Source organism: Microcebus murinus, chromosome 13 (assembly GCF_040939455.1).
Source record: "Microcebus murinus isolate Inina chromosome 13, M.murinus_Inina_mat1.0, whole genome shotgun sequence".
Taxonomy (NCBI): Eukaryota; Metazoa; Chordata; class Mammalia; order Primates; family Cheirogaleidae; genus Microcebus; species Microcebus murinus.
In genome coordinates, this window is record NC_134116.1 from 41,503,963 (window position 1) to 41,531,122 (window position 27,160).

At 31.9% G+C, this 27,160-nt stretch overlaps 1 protein-coding gene across 2 annotated transcripts in view; it reads left to right on the forward strand.

The window, feature by feature from the left end:
* The window catches only part of DACH1 (dachshund family transcription factor 1), a 408,633-nt gene that overhangs the window by 366,162 nt on the left and 15,311 nt on the right, over positions 1-27,160 (forward strand). For both annotated transcript variants that reach the window (XM_020290319.2, XM_076009384.1), the window contains 3 exons: positions 1,629-1,776; positions 4,796-4,939; positions 5,430-5,498. In XM_020290319.2, coding sequence (XP_020145908.2) covers positions 1,629-1,776; positions 4,796-4,939; positions 5,430-5,498 — 361 coding nt within the window. The remainder of the gene's footprint in view (positions 1-1,628; positions 1,777-4,795; positions 4,940-5,429; positions 5,499-27,160) is intronic.

Genomic DNA, 27,160 nt, shown 5'->3' on the forward strand with positions numbered 1-27,160 from the left:
TGAAAATTTCAGTCTCTGATATTCACAGATCATGGCAAAATATCTTCTGCTTTAAAATAGCATTTTGTATTGCTGAAATGAAAAGAATAGAAGTTTTAGCCCTAATTTTTATCAGTAACTAGAGAAAATATGGAGAATGCTTTTTATATATTTAACATATTTTCATAATCTCATTCTCAAATATACCTACTACTAAATTTTTTAAAGCACACAGTAAGTCAAATTATATATATATATATATATATAAAATCTTCATAATTGGTTGCATGAATAAATAAACTTTATTTTTAACATATGCTCTTTTAAATTATTATGGTATCAAATATTTTCCTAAAAGTTATTCTCAGTTTATCACAACTATCTTGAATGGCTTCTTAAAAAATAGTGCATTCCTGGCTGGGCACCGTGGCTCATGCCTGTAATCCTAGCATTCTGGGAGGCCCAGGTGGGTGGATCACTCAGGAATTCTAGACCAGCCTGAGCAAGAGGGAGACTCCGTCTCTACTAAAAATAGAAAGAAATTAATTGGCCATCTAAAAATATATAAAAAAAGTTAGCCAGGCATGGTGGCCCATGCCTGTAGTCCCAGCTACTCGGGAGGCTGAGGCAGTAGGATAGCTTCAGCCCAGGAGTTTGAGGTTGCTGTGAGCTAGACTGACGCCATGGCACTCTAGCCCCAGCAACAGAGTGAGACTCTGTCTAAATAAATAAATAAATAATGCATTCCTAAGCCACCAAGTTTTGGATCCCTTAAATATATTATACATCTCAAGAAAAAATATGGCCATATTATAATTTCTATTCATGAGATTTTAGAATCTATTATATGCTAAGCACTCTCTAGGCCCTGGGAACATAATGCTGAACAAGAGAAAATGTCCTGGCTCAGAAAGCTTACATCTTAGTGAAGGTGATGCAGCATAAATCAGTAAACAAATAAATATGTGACAATATTACATAATGATAAGTGCTATGAAGAATTTTAAGGAAAGAGTAACAAGATACATCTGAAGAGCTATTCCAGATAGGATGGTAAGGTAAGGCCTCTCTTGAATGGTGACTTTGAGTAAAGATGAAATGAAATGAGGGTGTGAGCCACGTAAAGATCTAGAGGGAAAGCATTCAGGAGGGAACAGAAAGAGCAAAATCCCTGGGGCAGAAACAAATTGGTGCTGAGGAACCAAAAGAAGATCATTGTGGCTAATGTAATCTTGGTAGAGAGTAGGAGAATGAGCTCCAAAGAGAAAGGTGAGTACAGCCGTGATCATGGGAAATTGCATAATCCATGTCAGATAATTACTTGTGGAAGAATTTCAGCCTAATTTTCTTTTCAGTCTTTATTTTTTAGTTTCACTTATGTGAGGCCCTTATTTAGCTTTGGTTCCAGATATTCTAATTGGAAGCAATTGAACCTGCATACCATAAATATTTGTCTTCCTAAAGTAGTTTAATTAGAATTAGAAGTTTTGTACTTTGGTTGTAGTCTCTGTCCTAGTGAGTGCAGAGTGAATGCATAAGAGTTAAAGAATTTGATAAGTGGGTTATTTTTTTAAAAAAATGCTTTTAAGTAATGAACAAAATGTGTTTTGTACCAAAATATTACCATTCTGAATACCTTCTTTGTACAGGGACTCTTGAAAGTTGCCATAGATAATGCCAGAGCTCAAGAAAAACAGGTCCAACTGGAAAAAACAGAGCTGAAGATGGATTTTTTAAGGGAAAGAGAACTAAGGGAAACACTTGAGAAGCAGTTGGCTATGGAACAAAAGAATAGAGGTATTTACAAATAAACTGAATACTTCATACAAAATATTCAACATAATGATACTGTGTTCGGTGATTTACTTTGAAACTGTGGTTTGTCTTGTTTTGTTTTGTTTGTTAATTTATCTGTAGCTAAAGTTCAGAGTAGAATTTGAATTCTGGGCTGATTATATTTCTTAATCTTCATAATAGATGAAGATTTTGTTCCCATCTTAGGCAATTGAAATATGTCCATTATATTAGTAATCATAATTTTTATTGCTCATAGAGTTTAACAAATTCATGTCCTTTAAGATAAGAATGATCTCTGATGACAACCATGAAGAAAATTTTATGTTCATTCACAATTGTCCTTTGAAAACTTTAAGAGTTAAAATTATAAAGCTAAAATAGAAAATACTGATTATTCAAGCAAAGCAGGTTTAGTAACATATTTGTCAACTGAAATTGAAGACTGAGGAATATCTCACAAAATGACCAAAGTTAATTGTTTGTATAATTTTTGTTCTGAATGTCTTATTTTCATCCAACAATGTCAAGTACACAGAGCAGAAGCTGATATAAATTCTTACTGATTAAAAATAATGATATTATTGGTATGTGAATTGCTTCTTTTAACACACTGTACAATGCATCTATAGATCATTTTGAAAGTCATTTATGTTTATATGTTTATTTTATGTATGAATTTGAGGAGCATCTTCTTTATAACCAACTCCCCCTTTGCGTCAACTATAAGATTTTCCTAAATATTCTAGAAAGCAGGCGGGTCTCTTTTTATCTCATTTAATAAGTATTTAATATAAATATTCTCCTTTTATGTGTTTAATGGTCATTAAAAAGGCATTGTTTCTGTTTTGCTTTTAAAATTAGCAGGGTTTATCATGTTGTTTTTTTAGTTATTATGAAGCAACAGCTAGTGAGTTCCTGGGATGAGGTCAATTTGGGAAGGTGTCACCCCAGATGTATATCGCAGTTCTAAAAATGATGTGACTTCACATAGATTTAGTTGTTAACAAATACTGAAAACAAGGCAAACATTGATAATGGATGTGTTCCACGTGAATAAGGAAGTTTGGTCGAAGAGTTCAATTTGTGAAACCGTCTTCCATGAGATAGCCATGTCTTGATATTTTTTTCTTACTTCATTTTGTTTAAGTCTCTTTTAAAAGACATAAAGGCAAGCCCTTGATTTCCTAAAGTAACCCTTTGGTGACTTGAGAGACCTTGAGAATTTTTTTGGTTCAAACTTCTGGGAAGATTTACATTCTGTTTTATTTAACCACTAGAGGGCAAAACTTTCACAGATCACACCACGAATTTCCCATTTAATTAATTATGAACAGCAAAATAAAGGTAATAATTATCAATACTTACATATTGTGAATGTGTCTATTGAAGCAGTGTATTACTCTGAAGAGAGAACATAGCAATCCCATTTGGTTCAATCACATAGGAAGAACCAGTTGAGAGGTCAATGGCAATGCACCAGGTATTGAACCCTTAGAGCCACAAGAGTGTAAAATTGAAATATTTCAGAAATTATTGTTTCTTTTCAAAGAACTTATAAATAATCACCTTTGGAATGGGAATAGAAAGCAAGTAACTTTGTTAAAGTAAGCATGTGATTTTCACACTATTAAAGTAAATTAGCATTTATTTGAAATCAGTTTTAATTACTTTTCTTATAAAATTGTAGCCAAAGTGCATTTTGTTTAAAAACAAATTTTTAAAGAATAAATGATATAGCAACAATAAACTTAACATGTTAATTGGCTGCCATCTTAAAAATAATAATAATAGTAATAAAAACAAGATACATGAAAATTAGAAATTAAAACTAAAATACTTACTTGGACCATTATTACCTTATCTTACATTTTGGCTAAATATTGCATTAAATAAATGTGTTATTGTTCTTCATCTATAGTAAGAAATCAGGTAATAAACTTGGAATGATTACCTTTTATGACAAACAGAATTTTCTCATACCGATTCTGTAACGTTGACAACCACAATGTTTATCAACCATCAAAAAATGATTTTGAAGAAAAACACATATATGCTTCAGATATATTGATTAGTTGCCATATATATGGAGTAAAAGTTTAAACAATTATTGTACTGAAAATATAGTTAAAATACATTTTGGGAAGAACATTTATTTGCTATCATTGATTGGTTATATGTTATATGCAAACATTCAAATTGTCCAGTAGGAGATAAGTATTTCATAATTGACTTTTCGTATTGTAATTTACTTTTTTACATAAAGAACACATTATTGTTACCGATAGCACATTATTATTAACAGTGAGATTTTATATTCCACCAAATTTCTGCAGAGTGAAAGTATAATACATTTCTTGAAATATTTTATAGTGTTATACATTTGCTGTGAAGAAATTATCTCAGAAAATAATAACTTCATCCAAATAAAAACATTTCTACTTATATATGTTAATAATAACTAAGAGTATTTTGCTCCTAATATGTAAAAAATGTTTATTGCATCTTCTAAAATTTTAAGAAAGAATTATTTAAAACAGAGCTGGTTTAGCTTTCTTTCCCAAAGCATTTGTAGTAGAAATGCTCCATTTGCTACTCAAAATGGGTATCCCATTAAGAAGGTATGAGGCACACTTACAAAGGTTTGCCTGTTCAAATGACTCTGCACTATTCTGATTCAAGGACAGAGAACTAAGCCACAAAATTCATTTAATCAAGTTTCCTTTAGCAGTGAATACAAATATTTACTAAAATTAGTTTCCCATTAAATTCATCTCTACATATGACAATTAAAGTGAGTCTTGTAATATTCAAGGCTAAAATAAAAAATTGGCTTCCTTGGATGTATTACTGAGAATTATTTTAGGTAAAGGTGGGTTTTTTTTGAACTTCCTCTTTGTAGGTTGACTCAGTCCAACGGGAAAACCAAATGAATAATATAAAAAACATAGACCAATTGTAAATTAGCAGCATTGCAAAAATTAAAAAAAAATAATAACAAGGTACATACATTCTTTTCTAGCCATAGTTCAAAAGAGGCTAAAGAAGGAGAAGAAGGCAAAGAGAAAATTGCAGGAAGCACTTGAATTTGAGACAAAACGGCGTGAGCAAGCAGAACAGACGCTAAAACAGGCAGCTTCAACAGATAGTCTCAGGGTCTTGAATGGTAAGTTATGCATGGCTAACTTTCACTTTTAATATTCAAAGGACAATTTAGACATGTGTTTGTGGTTTTGTATATTTTTACATCTTGTGATTCATTCAACTATGCTTGTAACTGAAGGCATGGTGGAAAGCATGTATTGGGAGAAATGCCTTGTTTCATAGGTGCTTCCACTGTTTTATTTCTTAACTCCAGAATGTGGGACCCAGCATTGCTTCTCTGTTTAACAAATTGTATCTCTACTGAAACATGATAAAATATTAATCTGAAAGCCTTCTACCCCTATCCTGTTTTATGAATAATGTTGCATTACTTATCTATTCAAATCTTTCCCCCAAATTTTATGGTTATGGTTTTTGTTCAACCTTTAAAAGATGACAGAGATTTCTGTAATGTTAATTCAGCAGCAAGGTAACAGGTTGCCCTTTTTTTTTTTAAAGGACAATAGAAATCAAATGAAATATGTGTCATTCTTACCTTTCTGTGCTTTTAGACTCTCTGACCCCAGAGATAGAAGCTGACCGCAGTGGCGGCAGAACAGATGCTGAAAGGACAATACAAGGTAGGAATTTGCAGTAGGCTATAAATCTAGATCTTGCTATATGAGTTTTTCCTTAGCTTTAGCCTGCTATTCAAGCATGTAGCCTACCATCTGGGCCACATCAAAACAAGTTCAAACAAGGTCAAGTTCATCTTGCTTGTTTATATGAGTGAATTCATTTTGTGCTGATAGATTTTCTTTAAATTAACAGGTCATTTCTGTTTATACAATGCAATTAAAAAGGAATAATTAATTTTAAACAATGTATGATTTAATCTTGGACACAGTAAATGTGTTTTATTGAATGTTTGAAGCCCGGTCTAATGCAGAAAGGGTTTATAAGTTCTATGCTACATAAATAAAATTGTGGGTTAATCAAATAGGTAGTCCTTACAATTTAAAAATGTCTAACTACTCATTTTTATGAGAGTTACTGCAAGGTACATGCAAAATGGACTAGTTGAATGCTAACAATAAATAGGATTGTTTAGTTCCTATGTGGATTTTCCAAATGTTCTGTATGCCATTTTATACGTTTTAATAATACAAATCTGCTGAGCAAAATCATATCTAGAATACCAAAGGGAGTTGTTTTAAACACTCAGAGGAGCTAAATATGAATGCTGCCAAGACCACACTATTAGGAAAGAATAAAATCAGAAGGTAGGATTTATAGTCAAACATCTATTCTAGACAACAAACTCAACAAAACAACAAGAATACTGAACAGTAAAAAAAGCATTTGTTTTCTATGTTAAATGAAGATGATTCTTCAAAGGGAAGCCTAAAATGATTAACTGCCTTAATCCTCCCAATTGCTTTTATTTTGCATTTTAAGCTCAATCATTTTTAGGATATTGTATGACATTAATTGTGTTACTTAATCAGCTGCAAAAGTGTCATTCTGGCTTAGTATAAAAGGAAATATACTTTTGTAAAGCATCATATGTACAATAAGTGAGGATCAGGAACTTGAAGTAACATTCCTGGGGAAAGAATGTTACATTTTTTTGTGTATATTTATTTTACCTGAGGCCATTATAATTAGTTTTTAAACCCTAAGGCTTGAACCATATGTTAATATGAGACATCTCTTTGGTTATACAAGATTAATGCAATTGTAGATGGAGAAAAGATCTTAATTTTTAGAACATTATGGATTTCAGCACAATTAAATATGGGTGTGTTTGCATGTATATCACCAAAATTATAAGAATTCTATTGCATCTTACAAGAATTATATACAGATGTTAACAAATTACTGTTAACAAAAAACAGTCCACTTTATCAGGAACGATAGCCTCAATAAGGCAAATGTAAAAGTCGGTGCCTTTTCGTATATTCTGGGACTACTCATGCACTAACTTAGATAAAGTTGAAATGTTCTAAGAAATCACACGAGCCCCTAGGTAGGTGTGATATATAAATTATCTGGTATACACAGAATCTTCAAGGTAATCCCAACTCAATCTAGAAAACTATAGTCAATATAGTCCTATATGTAAATGAGAGATTTATTGTTAATATTAAGAAGTGATTAAACAATTATTAAACTTTTTTATAATTGACATAATATATATGCCATGAGTTTGCTATCAGCAACATTTGGTCATTAATAAAGTTATGGTTATTTTTATTTGAAGCTTTAAAACTCACATGTATTCAAATATAAACTTTAATATGGCTAAGGCCTTGCTGTATGAGGTTGAAATACTGACAGCTCTCAATTTCTATTGTTGTGATTTGCTTATTCTGGATGAAAGTTTTAATCACGAAGTGCCTTCCTTTTGGTGTCTAGAGTGCTATCAATTGAGGAACACAGTAAACCCACCCAGAAAACTTCATGATTAGGAAAACAAAACATTTACACAACAGTTAAATGTAATAATTTAAAGCAAAATATTGTTGGGGGCTGATTTTTTTTAATCAGCCCCCAACAAAATATAAATTATTTTTTGCTTTAATTTGTAATTTGAAATCTGTATTCACTTCATCCATTCATTCAGCCAGTCAATTGTATTATAAAATGCACAGTTTTCAATAAAGGACTTTACTCATATTTGTGATATATATTAGACAATATGGGTTGTCCCCCAACATAATTAAAAAAACACACTGTGGATAAATGTTTTCTTTTTAGTAGTTAAGAAGGTATTTCACCAGCAGTTGGGCTATTTCAAGACTTTTAAAACAGAGCAAAGAGATCATCTTTTGCTACTCTAACCCCATTAAATTAACTTATTTAGCCCTTTGAATTATTTTTTACAAACTTAGACTAAATTAATACATTTAGAAGCTAACAGAACACAATCAACTGTGAACAGAAGAAATCAAAGGAAGACTGTACTTAATTAAATGTTGTCTAAACATAAGAATGGGAAAGGCAAAAAAGAAAGAACCAGAACTCATTACTAATTTGTGAAATGGTCTATGTCATGCATTTGAGGAGCTGTGAGCACCTGCTGCTTCACAATTCAAGAATGACAAACACACAGAGCTTCTTGTTTCCCTGGCTCTGTCTCTCCCATTGTCCCCAAGCCCAGGTGTATGGCATTCTTGCTCCTAAGCCAGCCATAATTGAAATTATTTTCTCTTCCAAAATAAACTCAACTTATTGAAAAAGACAAAATAAGCTCACAATTTTTTATGCATGTTGTTTATTTATTTATTTATTTACTTTATAACATTGCGGCAATAAATAAATGCCACACATGGCCTGAGAGTTAGTCACCTAGAAGTTGGGCACTTAAATATGGCTTAAGTGCCAAGTAATTACCCCTAAATAAGCACCTTAGGTTAAACTAAATATTGCCTCATTGGCATTTTGTATCACCAATTTCATAATACTACAGAGGTGGGAAAGAGGAAACCAGAAAGCAGTTTAGAAAATATTTCTGAAGAAAGGGCCCCTAAATAATTAACGTTTCTTGATAAGGTAGATCAGTTCATGATATACAGGAATAAATTGTTCATTGCTGATATTTCTACTAACTATCCCAAAATTCATGAGTTTGGAGGAGATACTATGTATAGAGAATAAACATCCAGATATTTTTTTTAAAAAAACCTTATTTCAGGAATTGAATTATATGGCCATTAACTCTCTTATGCCTTAAGTCTTACAGATTTATACATCATGATTTGTTTTGAACTTTGAAAATTTTATTCAGCTTTGAAGCTTTCTGTAAGATTTTTTGAATATATAGAGTAAACAGAGTTTGTATAAACACTCATTGAGGAATTTTGTGGGCTAGTCAATAAATATCCCTCAAAACCCCTCTACACATATAAAGCTGCACATGCGTGCACGCACACACACACACACACACACACACACACACACACAGACTTTATGTTTATGTAGCCAAATCTATTATGTGATGGCTTTCTTCAGTTAAGTCCTAGTCTTATTGCATTCTCTCTCCTTAGGCAATGGCATTTACTTAAATGGTTTCTTTAACTTATATATTTTCAATATTTGTAAAGATATGTCTCTGACCCATTCAGACACCTCTCAGGAGCTGCAGATAATAATGCCCAACTTTTTATTTGATTGTCTCACAGAGCCCTTAAAGTTCAATGCACAAACTCTAAAGATTCCTCTTCTTGTTTACAAATCTGTCTTCCTCCAGTGTCCTTTCCCTGTGCTACCCTCATTCATCCAATCCAGTATCCCCTTCCTATGTAATGAAGGAAGAGTGTAGCTTGGCAATTGCCTCCTCACTCCCTCACATCCAATCACAACTCTTTCCCTGCAATCTCTGTGCTCACATCACACTGGAAGCTTTTTGTTCTTGTTTTCCTCAAAGTTTTACTTCTGTCCTCACCTACCAGGGACATGTTTCTCTCATCCTTGCCTTTTCTGACCTACTCTTTAAGTCACAGCTTAGAAGTTACTACCTTGAGGAACACTTCCCAGACCCCTCAGTCTGCCCCTCTGGCACCTCCCTCACCCCCAACTAGTTTGGCCTCTTAGAGATTCTTGTCACACCTTTTATTTCTCCACAGGAACATACTGTGTATATATATATATATATATATATATATGTCAATAGTTCCTTGTCCAATGCCTTCTCTTCTCTGCATAGAACAGAGCATGAACCATGCCTGTTGGTTCACTACTGTGCCCTATTGTCTGGCATAGTGTCTGGCACATAGTGGTGCCACCATGTATTCCCTGGAGGAATGAATCAGCCATTGATGAATTAGGACGTATATTAGATCTTGTAGCTATGAAGATCCTTATTGTTCTGACATTTCTCAGACTTTGGTTGGAGAGACTGACAGGAGGAAATAAAGGGTGACATTATTTTGTCAAGGCAAGTCAGAATTACAAATTCTGTCATAATCAATGTCCATATCTATAGCTGAATTAACAGTATATGTTTATGTGTCTTTCTGATTTTGTTTTCTTCTTTGCATGTTTGACCTAAGATTTGGATTCTGTAAACACTCACATCCAACTTTCCATTTAAAATTCATATTTAATTTAACATACCATAATCACATTTCCTAACCAGCACTTTCTTCTTTTGTTTAATACACATTAACCTTGTGCTTCTTTTCTGGTTTACTTGTTATAATTGCAAATGGTAAAATTGTTTAGGTGATCAATATACAGATATGAATTATAATATGGACAAATCATGGATATTGCTGTTCCATCTATGTCTTTTGTAAAATTTCTTAAAAGTTTTGAAAGTTCATTTTCAAATGGTAGTTTTTGTTTTTACTTTTTAAGTAAAATCTTGCCCTCTTAAACAAACAAACAACAAAAAAATCAAATGGGGACATGGACTATAGTTCCTCTGACATCTTAGAATATCTGCAAGTTCTGCTTGCAAAATCTTGACTTCACTTGCAAGTACATCTCTTTTATTTACATCCAATGGCCACAATCAAAACTCTTTGGCTTTTTATTCTTTTTTGACTGATCTCAGATCATAGAAAAGCAAATATTCTTCCAATAAAAAGACATAAAAGACTTGCCTTCACATTAACAATCTTCTTTTTTACAATTTAAAAATATCCTCTTTCTGCTTTGTAGATATTTGGAGATACATGCTGAATTTTAAAATTATCCATTATTTAACAAATATTTATTCAGTGTTGATGCTATGCCAAGCACGGTTTTAGGTTGTTACTGCCTTACCATTGGGAAATGACTTTAAGATATATTAAATCTCTTTATTATGCAAAAGAGGAAATAGAGCGTCAGTGAGGGTAAATGACTTGTTAAAAGTAACACCAAGAGTTTTTTGGAGTTGGGGACCATAATATAGTGAAGTTGATTTCCACATTGCCTTATGTTCTTCCTGATTGCTTTTAAATTAGGATTGTTAAATTATGCCCTCTTTGCTCCTTTAAAATATATGATTACAATTATTATTTCTTTAATAACTTATAGCTTAAAGCATCATACTTCATGTCATTCTTATGAAGGGGATTTATATCTTTGATCAAGCTTTATTATTAAATCAAATGTTCTACCACTTAATTTCCTAATAATACATTTTTTCATTTAGATTTAGGTATGTTAATAATGGGTGGAAGTATTTACCTTTTTTTGTCTCTTTCTTTTTTTATTTTTATTTTTTAAAATTGTTTTTATTTTTTATTGCAGCATATTATAGGGTTACAAATGTTAAGGTTACGTATATTGCCCATGCCTCCCTCCCCCCTCGAGTCAGAGCTTCAGTCGTTACCATCCTTCAGACGTTGCACATCTCACTCATTATGTTTGTATATACCCGTCCCCCCTCCCCCCTCCCAACTGCCCGACACCCGATAAATGTTATTCCTATATGTCCACTTAGGTGTTGATCTGTTAATACCAATTTGCTGGTGAGTACATGTGGTGCTTGTTTTTCCATCTTAAGATACTTCACTTAGTAGAATGGGTTCCACTCTATCCAGGAATATACAAGAGGTGCTATATCACCATTGTTTCTTTTTTAATTTTTTTTTATTTTAGCATATTATGGGGGTACAAGTGTTAAGGTTACATATATTGCCCATGCCCCCTCCCCCCTTGAGTAAGAGCTTCAAGTGTGTCCATCCCTCAAATGTTGCACATCTTACTCATTGTGGTTGTATATACCCATTCCCTCCTCCCCCCTCCCACCTGCAGGACACTTGATAAATGTTACTCCTATATGTCCACTTAGGTGTTGATCCATTAATACCAATTTGCTGGTGAGTACATGTGGTGCTGGTTTTTCCATTCTTGAGATACTTCACTTAGGAGAATGGGTTCCAGCTGTATCCAGGAATATGCAAGAGGTGTTATATCACCATTGTTTCTTAAAAATGAATAGTACTCCACGGTATACATATACCACATTTTATTAATCTACTCATAAATGGATGGACACTTGAGTTCTTTCCACAACTTTGTAATTGTGAATTGTGCTGTTATAAACATTCGTGTGCAGGTGGATTGAGAACTGAAACTGAGCCTTTTCTTTATATTATAATTTTAAGGTGAAGTAACCTGAGCTTTGAGTGGCTATTTAACTTTCTCACAGACATACTGTTAGTTGTTGGGGTTGCTGGAATTTGAATATAGATTCATAATTCCAAAGCCCTTGTTTTCTCCACCATTCCTTGTTGCCTGTACTTATATGTCTCTCTTATAGGCTAACCATATTACTAATTTTGGATAGTTTGGATAGTTAGCACATTGTATGTTAATGACTGAAAAAGTCCAAAACAGTCTACTCCAGGGAATGATAAACAATTGGAAAACTGTCTCCTTTCCTGCTCTATACTTTTATATCAGCCATTATGCTTATATTATATTTATAGACACTTCCAGACAGACCAGAGAAAACCTTACTCTAAGCAAAGAAAATAAAGAATATAAATTAAAATAAATATAAATGTATAAAGAAAATAAATAAAATAAAAATTAAGAAATTAATCATATTTAGAGAAAGAGTCATCTGTATCTCTACAATTAGCATATAACAAACATAAAAAGTTAAAATGTCATAAACAAATCCAATTTTGATTTAGTATATGACTTGGAGACCCTCTTTGTTTCTTTTGAAGTATGTATTTAAAAACAAGTTGCTAAATGGTATCCCAAGACTTTCATATTTTGAGGCTGCTGTCCTCCTGCCTGTTAGGAACTGAGCACACAGCAGGAGGTGAGCAGCAGGTGAGCTGAGAGAAGCTTCATCTGTATTTGCAGCTGCTCCCCATCCCCCGCATCACTGCCTGAGCTCTGCCTACAAACACCTTCCCATGCCCCACCCTTGTCTGTGGAAAAATTGTCTTCTTGTCTTCCATGAAACAGGGCCCTGGGCCAAAAAAACAGGTCAGGGATCGCTGTTTTAATGGTACCAAACTGAACTTTACTTACACTTACCACTTTTAAGATCTTTATGAAAGTATCATTTAGATTCCTTTGTCATTCAATTGCTTTATTCAGAATTCTATTTCTACTACTTAAAAACAGAGCTTTCAGTTTAGTGTGGGAGCAAAGTTCTTTGGGCACCTCTACAGAATCTAGAAGTTAAGAAATGCTAGAAGTTAGGTCTAGACTGTAATCTCTGCCCCATTTTTTTTTTCCTTTTAGCAATAGCTTAAACTCAGAGAGTTGTTGTTATTGTATTATTCTTGTTATTGTCTTATTAAATACAATAATCCATGTAAAGCACTTAGCACATTCTGAGCAAAAGTATGTATACAGTTATGTTTAGCTGTTAATATTAAATTTTATTATTATGAGGCAACATATTTACTACAGGGTATGGAAACTGGTAAATGCTAAAGCTATTATTGCTCTAATATATAATTTATATTTCCTATTTTGGAAAATTGGTCTGTATTTATAATACAATTCTGAGTTAATCCCATAGTAAAGTGTTTGTGGAGATTTACAAGAACTTTTTAGTGTTAATTGAACCAAGTTTTCCATATTTAAAAATGCCTTTATTTGGATTATTAATAAAAGGAGGGAAGTGAGAAGGGGAGATTTTCTTAAAAACAAAACAAACCAACAAAATATCAAGACTTAAAACTAGTTTCTGGGCTACCAACTTTGGACATTGACTATTTAGTCACTTAGAAATAAGTACTTACTACAAGGATTACTTTAAAATATTATTCTCAATCTTAAAATATAAATATTAAAATTATATTACTATGAGCTAAACAAAACAATAATAAATTTGCTTCTACTCCCTTGGCACTGGTTTCTGGTGTTTGGCAGCATTTCAATGCAGCTAATCAATTTAAGACAGCCTTGATTAAATTGCACAAAAGGTGATATTGATTGTAGGCAGTAACCAATAAACAAGCTATTGTTCTGTAGTTATCATAGGTCATTGTTAACTACTCATTTAACTAGACAATCAGTTATTAATGTTAAATAGGAAGTATCAGGGATATTTATAAATTTTAATATTTTATAAAATTTTAGAATATATTTTCTTGTAATTTTAGTATAAACATTTTTATTCTTTTAAAAATACACAAAAAAGTAAATCTTGTTTTTGAGTGTAAGTGGATATGTTTAAATTCCAAATGCTGAGGGCCTTTTGTTGGATTTTGTTGGAATGGCTTCTTATATACTTTTTTTTTTTTTTTTTTTTTATTTTGGCATATTATGGGGGTACAGATTTTAAGGTTTCAATAAATGCCCATTCTCCCCCTCCCCCCAAAAGTCTGAGTCTCCATCATGACCATCCCCCAGATGGTGCACATCTCTTATATACTTTAAACTATACGTAACCTAAACATTTGTATCCCCGTAATATGCTGAAATAAAAATTAAAAAAATAAAATATAATTTAAACTAATTATACATGAAATAGAAATAGTGGGCATTGTTAAGTCTGAAGCTGCTCAAAATAGTAAAAAAAAAAATGTAACTCGCTATAATTATTGATCACATAGAATTATTTTAGTGTATTATTTCCGTAGAGCTAATGTCCTAAACTCCTGATTTTTATGAGGGTGAAAAAGCACCAATGTTATAATATGTCTGTGTTGTGTTGTGATATTTCATGAGGATTTGTAATGATATTTTGATGAGGGAAAGTGATTTGGCTTAGTTTGTAATATATTTGACATCATTTTTTCTAGTAAAAATAATATAATGAGGGGTTGTCACTATGGAATTTTAGAAGATATAGAAATTACTTTTATCTAGGAATATCAGGGATAATGGATTGGAATTGGAAATTTAAAGAGAGAAAAGTGGACACTGCAGCTAAATTGCTATTAAGTGTTGAAACAGAGCATTGTTAATAGGATATATAATACTGTTTTATTAGGATAGATAAAATGGAAAAAATGAATTAATTTGGCTTGCTCATGAACATGTTTGTGGTCTTGAATACTGTTAGTCTTGAATATTGTCTGAAGACCTATAGTCAAAGAAGAATAACATATGAAAATTGGGAAAGCAGAGGGCCCTAAAGAACAATTTTAGATCCATTTTGATTTAACATCATCATTAGTGACGTGAAAGAGTGGTTAAACAGAGTGTATCGGTTAAAATCACAGATGATCCTAATTTAAAAGGTATAACATACATCTAGGTAGATGGTATATACTATGCAAAAGAAATTTGAATTTAGAAATTTAAGAAAGAATAAAATGAGAGTACCTTTGTAAGAAAGGCAATTTAATTTTAACACTTACATCTTTTTATGGTATCATAGTAACAATGATTGGCTGCAGAGTTGAGGGAAGTGTCAGAGAATAGGTACAAAAATAAGCCTCTGTGGTTTTAGTATTATATATATATATTTTTTTGAAGATACCTTTTATTATTATATTATGGATACTAAGTAAATTAGGAATTTTTTCATAATATTCAAAGGATTAATTTCTTATTTTTTAGATAATATAATATTATATTCAGATTTAAGGAAAATTTATTTATAATAGCCTTTTTCTTTGAGTTTTTACCTTTATTATCAAGGGGAAAATTGATGCTCATTACATCCAATTAACTTGCTCATTGAAGATTGTAAGAGTAGAAAATATGTATGATGACTACCAAAGCTGAAGATCATTTAGTAATATAGGCTAGAACTAACTCTAGTATTTCATAGTCACAAAGCCTGCTTCCTCTTTTTGTATCTCTCTTAGACAGTAAAAGTAGCCTTGACATTTAAGAGAAGCTTTAAGAAAAAGAGTGCCTTTTTTAATGGAGCATAAACACAATTAAAAAAAAAATTTTTCTGAGAAATGTTATACTTCAAGAATCGTGAGAATAATCTGAAAATATTTTCAAATCTATTCATACAAATACAGGATTTGTATGAGCAAAATAAAAACTTGGTATATAAACACATGGTTATGGAAAGTATGTTATTAATTTTGATGGCATGTATATGTTTAGACATTCTAGTTATATAACACTCTTTGATATAAATTGTTTTCTATGAAAAAATAAAACATCATCATTTAGACTATAAATATAAAAACGCTTATGGTGCATTATTCCACCTCCCATGGTTAGGGACAGAATGCAGACATGCCACAATAATGTTTTTTTTATTTCTACTGTTCGAACCATATTAATGAGAACATCATTTTGGAGAACTAATTATTTCTATTTGTCTTGTGTCACACTTTCTAATTCCCCTATATTAGCACAGCCAAAGCAAATTAATTGCTTTTCCAGCAGTTGAACCTTGTCCAAGAATGAGCTCATATTCCCTTCCAGTTTCCCTATTTCTGGGAGTGCATTGTGTCAGAAATTTCTCTTGATACTAAACATAGTCTTGAGAATATCTTTACAGATTTCTGTGTGCTCACTTGATGAAATTTATAAGTTTAAGTGACCCGCCAGGAAAGATAAAGTTCTTAGCTGCAAGATTATACATCAAAACAGTTAAAGTGAAATTAAAATTAAATGAATGAATCTCACTGAAGCAAAAAAAGCAGTAATTAATGGTTCCCTTAATTGTCTTCATAAAATATTTGCATGGGTCTAATTTGCATAATTTGCATGTATTAATTAATCTTTCAAAGGAATTTTGTGCTGAGAGAAGCCAAAAAATCTCTTTGTTTTATTTAAGATCTAATGAAATATTTATCTTCTTTAATGAACTTCTCATCTTCATTAAAATAAAAATCGCACAACTTTGTATGTTTTAAATGTTTTTATAATTGAAGTATTCAAAAAAATCTCTTTAGACTTACAACAGCTGAAAAACAAACACATTATTTAGTATTCAATATCATTTTAACAACAGCAACACTTAAAAAAGGAAGTTCAATTTCACTTTCTCAAAGGTAGCAAAGTATTTGGTAAATAAATATAGATATTTAGTTGTAAAATTCAGATTTACAAAGGCCTGATCATTTTTTTAAAGGCAATGTTATTTTTATGGCTGAAATACTGGGCAATTAGAGGGTATGGATGAGAAAAATCAGAATGTTTAATTGTTTGGGAAATGGTTCATTGGTTGAAAATATTTTAGCTGGTTCGAAGAAATTACTCTATAAAAATCCATTTGTTATTATTAACAACTGCTAGATTGACTGACAATGTTTCCTTGCAGAAGCTACACAGTTTCAACTTTATTCTAAACCTGTCTGCTAGAGATCTGCAGCAGAAGTTTCTCCTCTCATAAAATAAGAGATCATAGTGAAAACCAAGAGACGTGACTTGGAAGGGATGAAACCCAAAATCTTATCAAGTGCCAAATAGAATATATGCAAGGGAACTGAAGAAGAATGTGAGGAGAGAGCCTGAAATTTAAAAATACATAAGGGCTGGGAAATGGGTGATCTGTTACTGGGTTTCAGTCCTTCGTTTTTGTTTTTTTGACACAGCAGTGTTTCAGGATATTACAGAAAAGAACAGTATCTAACATTTCCAAAGCAATTTAGGATTTGCGCATATTTTTTACATACATCATTTTTATTGATCATCAGGGCAAGCCCATTTTGTATTTGAGGAAACTGAGGCACATAGACAGAAATTGCTTGAACTCAAACTGTGACCTCAGGGCCTCTGAGTCCTCTTGTCTCCACATGACTTGCTTCCTACATGACAGCAGTCTTTTCATTTCACCACAATTTATGAAGTGTCATGAGTGACTCAGTGTTAAACTAGATAAAGAGGGTGGCATAAATTTATATGAATTAAGATTCAAAATTTAAATATCTAGTCTTCATATGTGAAGTTTAGTAATGTGATAAAATCAATTAAATTGACTTTGGGTTTCCTGTAGGATTCGTCTTTAGGAAAGGCATTTTCAGTTGCTAAAGGTTATTTCCTGACCCTGCAACCATTCTTGCTTTGTATTTTTCTCAAGAAGTTTTCTCTCAAATAAAACAAAGTTTAGTTTTCTCTAAAATAAAAAACTCCACTAGTTTATAGATATAATTGATACATCAGTTATACAGTAAATGCCAATACAGATTTTGTTTGAATTAATATTGATAATTTACTTAAATAACAGATTTCAAAAGGATTAAAATTAACCTTAATACATTTAGTGCTTAGGAAAGCAGTCTTGAACTGAGAGTGATAGTCTGGTCCCAACACTACGATTCATTACTATTGTGACCTTGGTAACTCACTTTAACTGCCAAGACCTGCCCTAATACTGATATTTTTATCCTGTCAAAAATGGCAAAGGTAGCTACTTTTTTCAATAAGTATAAACACATAAACATACACAAATAATGTGTCCATGATTCATGTACACATATATGTATTTGGATTCTGGATTTGGAATTCCTGGGTTCAAATTCCTGTGCTACTGTTATCTCTATAATACGGAGTGTGTAATTTAAACTCTTTTATTTTGGGGCAGTTCTTAATCTGGAAAACACAAATATTGAGAATAACATCACACTTATGGAGTTGTTATGAGGTTTAAGTGAATTAATATACATAAGAAGTTAGAACAGTGACTGGTAGAAGCCAAGAGTTAATAGAATTGCAGTTTTTACAATTATGCACAAATTTAATGTAATAATGATTGCAATAGTATTTATTTTTGGTAAAAGTTAAATATATCTTGAATTTTTTAAAAATTCTCTTAGGGCAATGATTTTTATTTTTATTTTTTTTGTATGTGACAGACACATATTTTTTCTTTTAGGCATGATTGAGCTGGAAAATGAAAATTATATTCAGATTTTCCAGAGCATTTAAAGAATTCGTGACAGAGTGTGAATTTCAATAGTTAAGTCAACAATATAGCTTAAGGAAATTTATTTGCAGCCAAGTATTATATTTGATTATTCATCTCTTTCAAAATTAAATAAAAGATCAACTAGTTATTTTTTACTCAAATTTAAGGTGGAAGTGTTAGATCATCTTAATTTTTTATTATATTTTGGCAAATTTCTCTTAATATGATTTGTATTTTCATGTAGTATAGAGTAACTGTAGACTCTTCTAATTCATATATAATCACACTCCAGAGATAGTAAATCTCCAAACATAGTTCCACTTAAGCTTACTAATTACACCTATAAAACGATGAATGATGGCTACAAATTATTGGATCTGACTCTCATTCTTTATTTATTTCTCCCTGGGAGAAAGAGTGCTGGATGGGGAGATTTTAGACCATAAATTATTCCCAGACATATTCAGGTATGCTATGCTAAACTTTGATTCCACACTATGGTTTTACATTTACTTATGAAGGCTTATGAAGTCATCTTAACAGAATTAAGAACTAATCATTTTATTTCTATGATAAAATATTATATTAATGATTTCTGTCTTTTTAAAATGGCTTATACTGGTTGATATAGTTTTAGTTCTGTCTTGTTTCAAGTTATCATAATCTTTAGACTGGTTTTAATAAATTTTTCCAGCAAAGTTATATGAAATTTCACAGTCTAGACCTCATCCCTTAGTTAAAGGGGTAGGAATGGAGAGATGTTTCACAAATGAGAAATGATTATATGTAAGCAAACAGAAATGGAAAGTACATTCCTCTTCTAAACCCAATAGTTAGTACTAGGGTCCAACTAACTGGTGCCCAAGTAGAACCATAAGCCCAGGAGTACCATCTTTGTTCTCTAAGGGAACTCAGAAATACACGTTTTATGTAAAATTATAGATTTGTAAAAACACTCTAGAAGACTGAATCAGATGAAAGTTTATGTTCTCTGATCATAGTAAAACAGATTAAAAAGCCTCTGAATCAAACATTTGGTGATGTAGCATACTATGTTAATACAGAAACCAATTTGAAAAGAGCAGTTCAGTCACAAATAAAGGCAAAAGCTCACAAAGCTAATTTGAATGAATGCAATAACTTCTCCTGTTTTGAATTCAGGCACACTTTTGAGATAATATTTTGAAGTTTGCCTGCCTACATCTGCCTTTAAATTTATGCAATTAAAATTAACCCTTTTGTGGTAGGCACTTAAGTGGCATAGATATATTGCAAAGGATAAAAATGCCCATTGTTTTAGTATGTAGATTCTAATTAATCTTCTTAAATTATTAGAATGAAGAATATTTATATAAATTGCAAAAGATACTTTAATTTAAAGAGTTTATTAATTATATAATATAGCTAATAAACTTATATGTCCCTAAGAATTCAGGACTCTTCCTGATTAATGTGTTGAAGTCTCCTTTAATGAAAAGAGTAAAGTAAATGTGATAGATAAAAAGAAAAAATGTTAATGGAATGGAAGTCATATGTTTATTGTGTATCCTTTGGAATAATAATATCTTATAATTCTTCATATCTTTCCTGGATGAGAACCCATTGAGGTATATAGCATATTTGCAATAACTTTCCAATAGTTACCAGCAATAGAGTCAAAATGTGACTAGAATAAACTTTTTGTCCATATCGTTCCATTATTTATAGATATTTTATTATAATCTTGCAATGAGATTTTAAAATACAGGCAAAATTCAACCAGCGACTTACTGCTCCTTTTTATGCCTACTAATATAACACAGAAAGGCAGGTGGCCCTGTTGCTGTGAACTGATTTAGGTTCAAACTAGATAGAAACCCCTTCACTGGCTGTCAACAAGACACCCTTGTCAGGTCCAAATCAAGGGCATAGGATTAGTTATCAACACCAACTGGCCTTCCATCCAAAAGAGGTATAAAGACACTAAAGAATATGAGCTGTCATGTTAAACAAAACAGCAAACCTCACTTTGATTAAGAGCTGGGAATAGTATTTAGCTTATATTCTATAATCTCTCATCTCATAATTTTACATCCACCACAAGAGTCTCAACTGACTAATTCCAAAAATAGTGATAACATTTATCTAAACAGTGAAAATGTTATGAATATTAATGCTTGAATAGTTATAAATCAACATAGATGATGATTTGATGAATTTTCTAGAATGTTTGTATACTTAAGTTTCAATATAACTAAATTTTTGTTTTCTATTTCTGGTAAACCACATAGAAACAATTTTCTAAATGATGTATAAAAATTTAGTTTCGTGGGTAGGTGCCCACTTGGATCTCACAAGCAGTTTTTAGTTGCCTAGTTTTGACTAGTACATCGATGTGTGAATCTAGTTCTTTGTGAAAAAATTGGAACATAGGCATTTATTTAAATCCAGCAATTCAAATAGAAAAGCTGTAAATTTTCACAACCCAGTAGACTCCTTTGCATATTATTTTTATAAAACAAAGGAAATGCCAAAACCTTTCTAATTATTTCCTTAATGTTAAAAATTTATAGTCAACAAAGAGGTCAAATTTTATGTCATCATTCCAGAGCTGCAGATATTTATATTTTTACACTTGCAGGGCTTAAGCATGAAATATTAGGGAAGAAGTATGCCTTGCAATTTTAACAATATTTAATGTCAATAATGATTGTTTTGATTTATAGGAGACTTGAAAATAATGAGTATTGTTTTATAATATTGGCATTTATGATTTCTGAATAAAATGAGTTAGCAGTGTAATAAATATATAAATATACAATATTAAAACTTTTTCTTTTTCTTTTTTGTGCTTATTTTTAATGGTAAAATCTTCCCTACTGTGGTTTTCTCTTCCCCCTCTGTATAGCACTATCTGGTGGTCTACATTTCCATAGGGTTAAGCTAATAAATACAAAATATAAAAGTATCTCCACGAATAAATTTTTGGAAGTATTAAAATAATGAAATTTTAATAAAACCTCAGAATTGTTATTCTCATTTCTTTCACTTAAATATTTTTCACCTGCTCATTTTTCCTGAAACACTACAATTGTTATAAACTTGTCCCTCGCAGTGTAAGAATGGAGAAACCATGGATGAACACTCCTCCAATGTGACTTCCAGACTGCTATTGATATACTGCTCTGAGAATTATCTCATGAACAGTTTGAGAGAACAAAATGAACATCATACATTTTAAAATACATACCCTTTTGAATTTTCAAAGTCCATGTTTGGTATTTCAAGGACTCCAGCATTTAGCATTAAAGTCCTGCATTAAAGTTAAGCATGTTTGACTTATCGAACTAGCATTTCCTAAAAGCATCTGACTATAAAACCTTTTTATTGAATTAAAAGTAACAATATTTCATAGAATGAACTTTGGCAAACTATTGTAATTAATTCTTCTTAAATCTATGTGTGTAGCCAATTCATTTTCACAAAGCTTATACACTTAAGTGCTGCAGCCAGAAACAAATGTAAAAGACATGATATCTTTTCTAAATAATTCATAGACTAGTGGGATACACAGAACCAAATAATTCTAATAAAATATATATTTACTTAATTCTTATTGATAACAGCTATAGATGTCAAGATATTGTTCAGTGCTGGTAGGAATTGTAAGTCAAATTTTATTTATAAAAATGTATGACATATTTATGCATTAGATTTTATTATGTGTAACGGAAATAATTTTAACAAATCAAAATATGACTATCATGTATATACATCTCTATATTTAAAAACTGATATGCTATATAAAATATTTTTGGTAGTCATACTTAGGAGTTTTTCCAGTAGAACTCATTTTTAGTTTTGTTAGTTATAAGAATTCACATGCACACTACTGGAAGCATTCAACCAAGGCCTAAAATGAATTTAATAGATAAAATCTAAAATTTTGAAATTTTAATTTTTTTCCTGAAAGAGGTAAAAGACCTATCATTCTCTTTTAATAAAGTAACCACTTCGAGCCATTGCTTTTGAAATGTAAACAAAGTGCTCCCAGAACACGAACAAAACAATTTATTCCAGTTGGCTGATTGATGAAGATTCATTTAAGTCCAGATACGTAAGTCTAAATTTTCTGAGAGGCTGTATTATTAACATATATTACGCAATTTTTGCAAACAGGAGAGAAATATGGTGATTGCTTCTCAGTATGGCATTGGACGGAGTCCTAAATAATATTTATTAAAGAGAAAACAGGACCTGTTACAGAGGCCTGTTTTGTTTTCCTAAAATCAAAACACTAGATTCAAATGAATATAAACATTTGTAGAGTGAGACTAAAGAAATGAAAAATGTAATTAATTCATAAATGAGTTAATGAGGATTCATGTTTGTTGTTGTACAAGGAATAGAGTGAGAAGATGCATTTGAAATATAAGGGGTAAATCAAATTGGTCTTAGAAGATAAAAAAGGAAAATAGCTGTGTCTGAAATTGGAAATCTGGGAAAGAGATCTAGGCTAGTGTAAATGACGAGCTTGGCTTGGTGATATTGGGTGTGATATCACAGCAGAGCATTCAGACAGAGCTGTAGAGTAAGAACCTGAGTAGATACGGAGGTAGAGTTTGAATGTGAGGTCCAAATAAGAACCACAGCTTTGGATACTACTGAGGGTGACAAGATCTCTTACACTGAAAATATGGAATCTCCTTGCATAATCTTCATATTATTCTGAGAAGGCAGGAGAGTCAATCCACTTCCCACTTCATCCTTTCCCCAAGAAAAGACAATAATAAGTGCAACAAATTCAACATTGAAAAACAAAGTATGCTTGAAGGGCTATGAGTTAATGCATTTTGTAACATTTTGTATTATGTAATGAATGACGTATTATTTTTTTTTTTAAATTGAGAAAATATAATGTGGCTTTTTTCATGGCAGTTAGAAAGGATGGGTTTTAGTTTTTTCCATGAATGTGAGTGTAATAAAACTGGGACTAAAAAATTTACAGTGTTAGATTATGTACATGAAATTAGAGTAGAGAATGATAAAAATACATAGTGATCTGTTAGATAATTCATATTTTGACTTATTTATTTTGCATCTTTGTTGATTCTGCAGATTTTACCTATGACAAACTGTCAATTCCACTCTTGCATTAAGAGACATGTATTTTTCATGATATTGTTTCATATGGCACTATGTAGAATACCAGTCCTTTCAAGTAATCAAACTATGTTGAATAGAGTCATAAACAAAAAAGCAACAATAATTTACTCTCATTGTAAGCTTTTCCTTCTGATGCATAGATATTCTGTGCAGTTATTTGAATCATATAATGCATTCTTATTTTGATGAAGGGAAAGTAAAAATTACACTTGTTCTTTAGACTTGGTGAATAAAAAGAAAAAATGCTCATGTAGTAGTCTTCTGAATTATCACAACGAAGTGTGTTTTATACCGAAACAATACTAGTCTTGTACTGTATTTTAAGCTTTACTAATATCAAGATTTCTTAATATATAAGGCATTTGGTAATAGACTCATCATGTTAGAGAATTTTCATCTGAACCTAGAACCAGTAAAAAACTGGACCTGTTACAAATGCCTGATAAAGTTGTGAATTCTTCATACAAGCACCATAATGCTACCAAAACCTGATGGGAAAATAGACAAGATTTATTATCCAAGATTTAGAAGTTAATATTCTTATAGCTATGCCAGTACATTTGTTTTCCTAAGAATAAATGGAACCGAAGTCTGTCTAGTTGAAATGAACACAGAGGCCAGTGATTTTATGGTAAAATAGGCATTTTTGGTTTAACAATTTGGTATTGTCGAAGTACAACTGTGATTTAGATCTAAAAGTAATATAGAGTCCCTATAGTGAGAAAATACAGATTTTATTATAAAGTGGTTTTGACATAGCCTAGATGAGTTTCTTAAATTCATAGTGCTTCTCGAAATCTAGCCTTAATTCAGGATATAATGATCTACATGGTGACATAAGTTAATTTTATTCATGTCACAATTGCCAGTGATGGGAAAATAAGGCAATACTGACAGTAACCAAAGCCACAAGCAATTAATTTTAATGGAAATAGTGGCCTATGTTACCATGACCCAGGGCAGAATTTCACAGTGGGCATGAAATATACATATATCAGCATTTATCCTTCTTTCTAAATATATGCACATTTATTATAACATACTTTATATGTTTAGTGGTAGAGTTTTTGTGTTTATTTTTATACTATATTAAAGAAATTTGGCAATCTTGTGGAATTTAATATATTCTGAGAACCAACTGCAACTTACAATAAACGTAAATTGTAAGTTCAAAGTGCTTAGATATTTCCTGAAATTCTTCATTTCTAGAGACAGAGACAATGTGTAAAATGCAAAACTATCTATTAGCATTGCATTTTTTTGTAGCACATTTTGTCTTTTTTCCATTACTTTCCATTTTAGAAAGCATTTAGTGTCTTACATTTGTTATTGTTTGTGGTCAGTTTGTTGATATTTTTCACAAGCAATTTGCAAAGAATTAGGTCTGTTTCCTTAGAAAATATGCAGTATGATAAACAACCGTTTTAAAACTTGCAAGATACCAGATTTAACCAAAATTGATCTCAGCCTATTACCACTGCTGAATCAAAAGTACTGAGCTACATTAAATAGATTGTCTTGTTTCTTGTTCAAAATAGTATCATTTTAGATGCTTTCAATAGACAAGTTTAGAATATATATATTTTTTCTCTTTTCCTCTTTGTTGGTTCATTAAACTGTAAGAACTTTAGCAGTAGGAAGCTATACAATTGCCTGAGACAGTTACTTCTGTCACAGGGCAACAAGTGACCTGATAAGATTGTTATTATTCTGAGACAATTTTAATCTGAGAATTAGACTATTACCAGTTTTTTTTTGTTGTTTCTGAGAAGACCACTACATATCATAAAATAATATCATCAGTCTTTAAGGAAAACCTATGTCTATTCGCAGTAGAATCGAAGCCCCCTAGAGTAATGCAAGTTAAGTTATTCCCACTTACTAAAAAAAAAGTGATATACTTTTACTACAAAGAAACCTTTGTTTGTGTGCGTGTATTGCAAACAGACCTTTTAAAAGCCTGAAAATAGGTATTTTGTGATTTAGAATAATTGATTCCATTAATAGCCAATATGGTGTTTGTTTTGGTTTTTGCTTTTTTTATTTTTATTTTTGGCATTATAAGCAAGAAGTTTCTTCTGGGAAACATGCAGCCTTGGGTTGCTGTTTCTCTGAAAGACAGGCAGGCTTCTAGGAGAACTCACAAGGTGACATTTGACTTGGTGAATTTACATGCGTGGTATTTGGCTTGGTGAGATCACATGACCTGGGGTACAGTTATCATTCTTTCCTGTATTCCAGAAGAAAGCAAATGGATATACTAACACATTATAACTCAAAAGAACTAAAATATTTACCTGTGACATTGACCAACACATCTTTCTTATAAAGGAAGGACTATTAGTGGTGCAACAAATTACCTAAAAACTTCATGGCTTTAAATAACATTTATTACCTCACAGTTTCTCTGTGTGAGAAATCTGGGAATAGCTTAGCTGGGTCCCCTGCTTTGGGCCCCCCACACTCCAATAAGGTGTTGGCCGGGGCTGAAGTCATCTCTAAACTCCACTGAGGCAGGCTCCACTTCCACGCTGATTCATGTGGCTGTTGGCATGCCTCATGCCCTCGAGCATATTGGAATGAGGGCTTTGGTTCCTTGTTGATCCTTGGCCAGAGGCCACCATCAGTTCTTTGCTACATTGGACTCTCCACAGAGCAGCTCAATACATGGCAGCCTGCATCATCAGATTGAGCAAATGAGAAGATCTAGAGAGAGGGTGCACCAGCAGCATGGAAGTTACAGTCTTTTCAGAACCTAATCTTGAAGGTGACATCCCATCACTTTTGCCATATTCTCTTCATTAGAAACAAGTCACTAAGTACAACCCCCCCACACACACACACAAGGAAAACACAAGGATGTGAATATAGGAGGCAGGGGGCATTGCCAACCATCTTAGAGGATGCCTACCGCAGAAAGACACATAGGAAATAAAATGATCAAGTTACCTGGTGAGAATGGAATCATAACAAAGAGTGTGATATAGTTCAAATTTTTAGTGGACTCAGGAATATATCTAAAGGTAGCCCATGTCAGTCTTTGAAAGTAGCCTCATCCCTGGCTAGTAAAGCTTGCCTGATTAACTCTGCTTTCTCTAGGCTGCAGACAAGAGAAACAAGTTGTTCTGGACAAACACCTTATGGATTCTCATATTCTTTGTTTAGTTATGATATTTCTTTTAAAATGTTTTCTTGCCTATTTGCTAGTTGGTCTCTTTAATATAACTTTGCACATCTCTGAACTGATTTCTTCTTTGTTAATATTAAAGTTTAGTGCACAGAGAGCCACTTATTTAATAGTTCTTATATAGGATGTTATTGTTCTCACCCACATACTGTCTAAACAACGTTTGATAATTTCATTAGATATAAAGAAATGCTATTCCCCATGAAAGTATCATTTATTTAGTTAAACATTCTCAA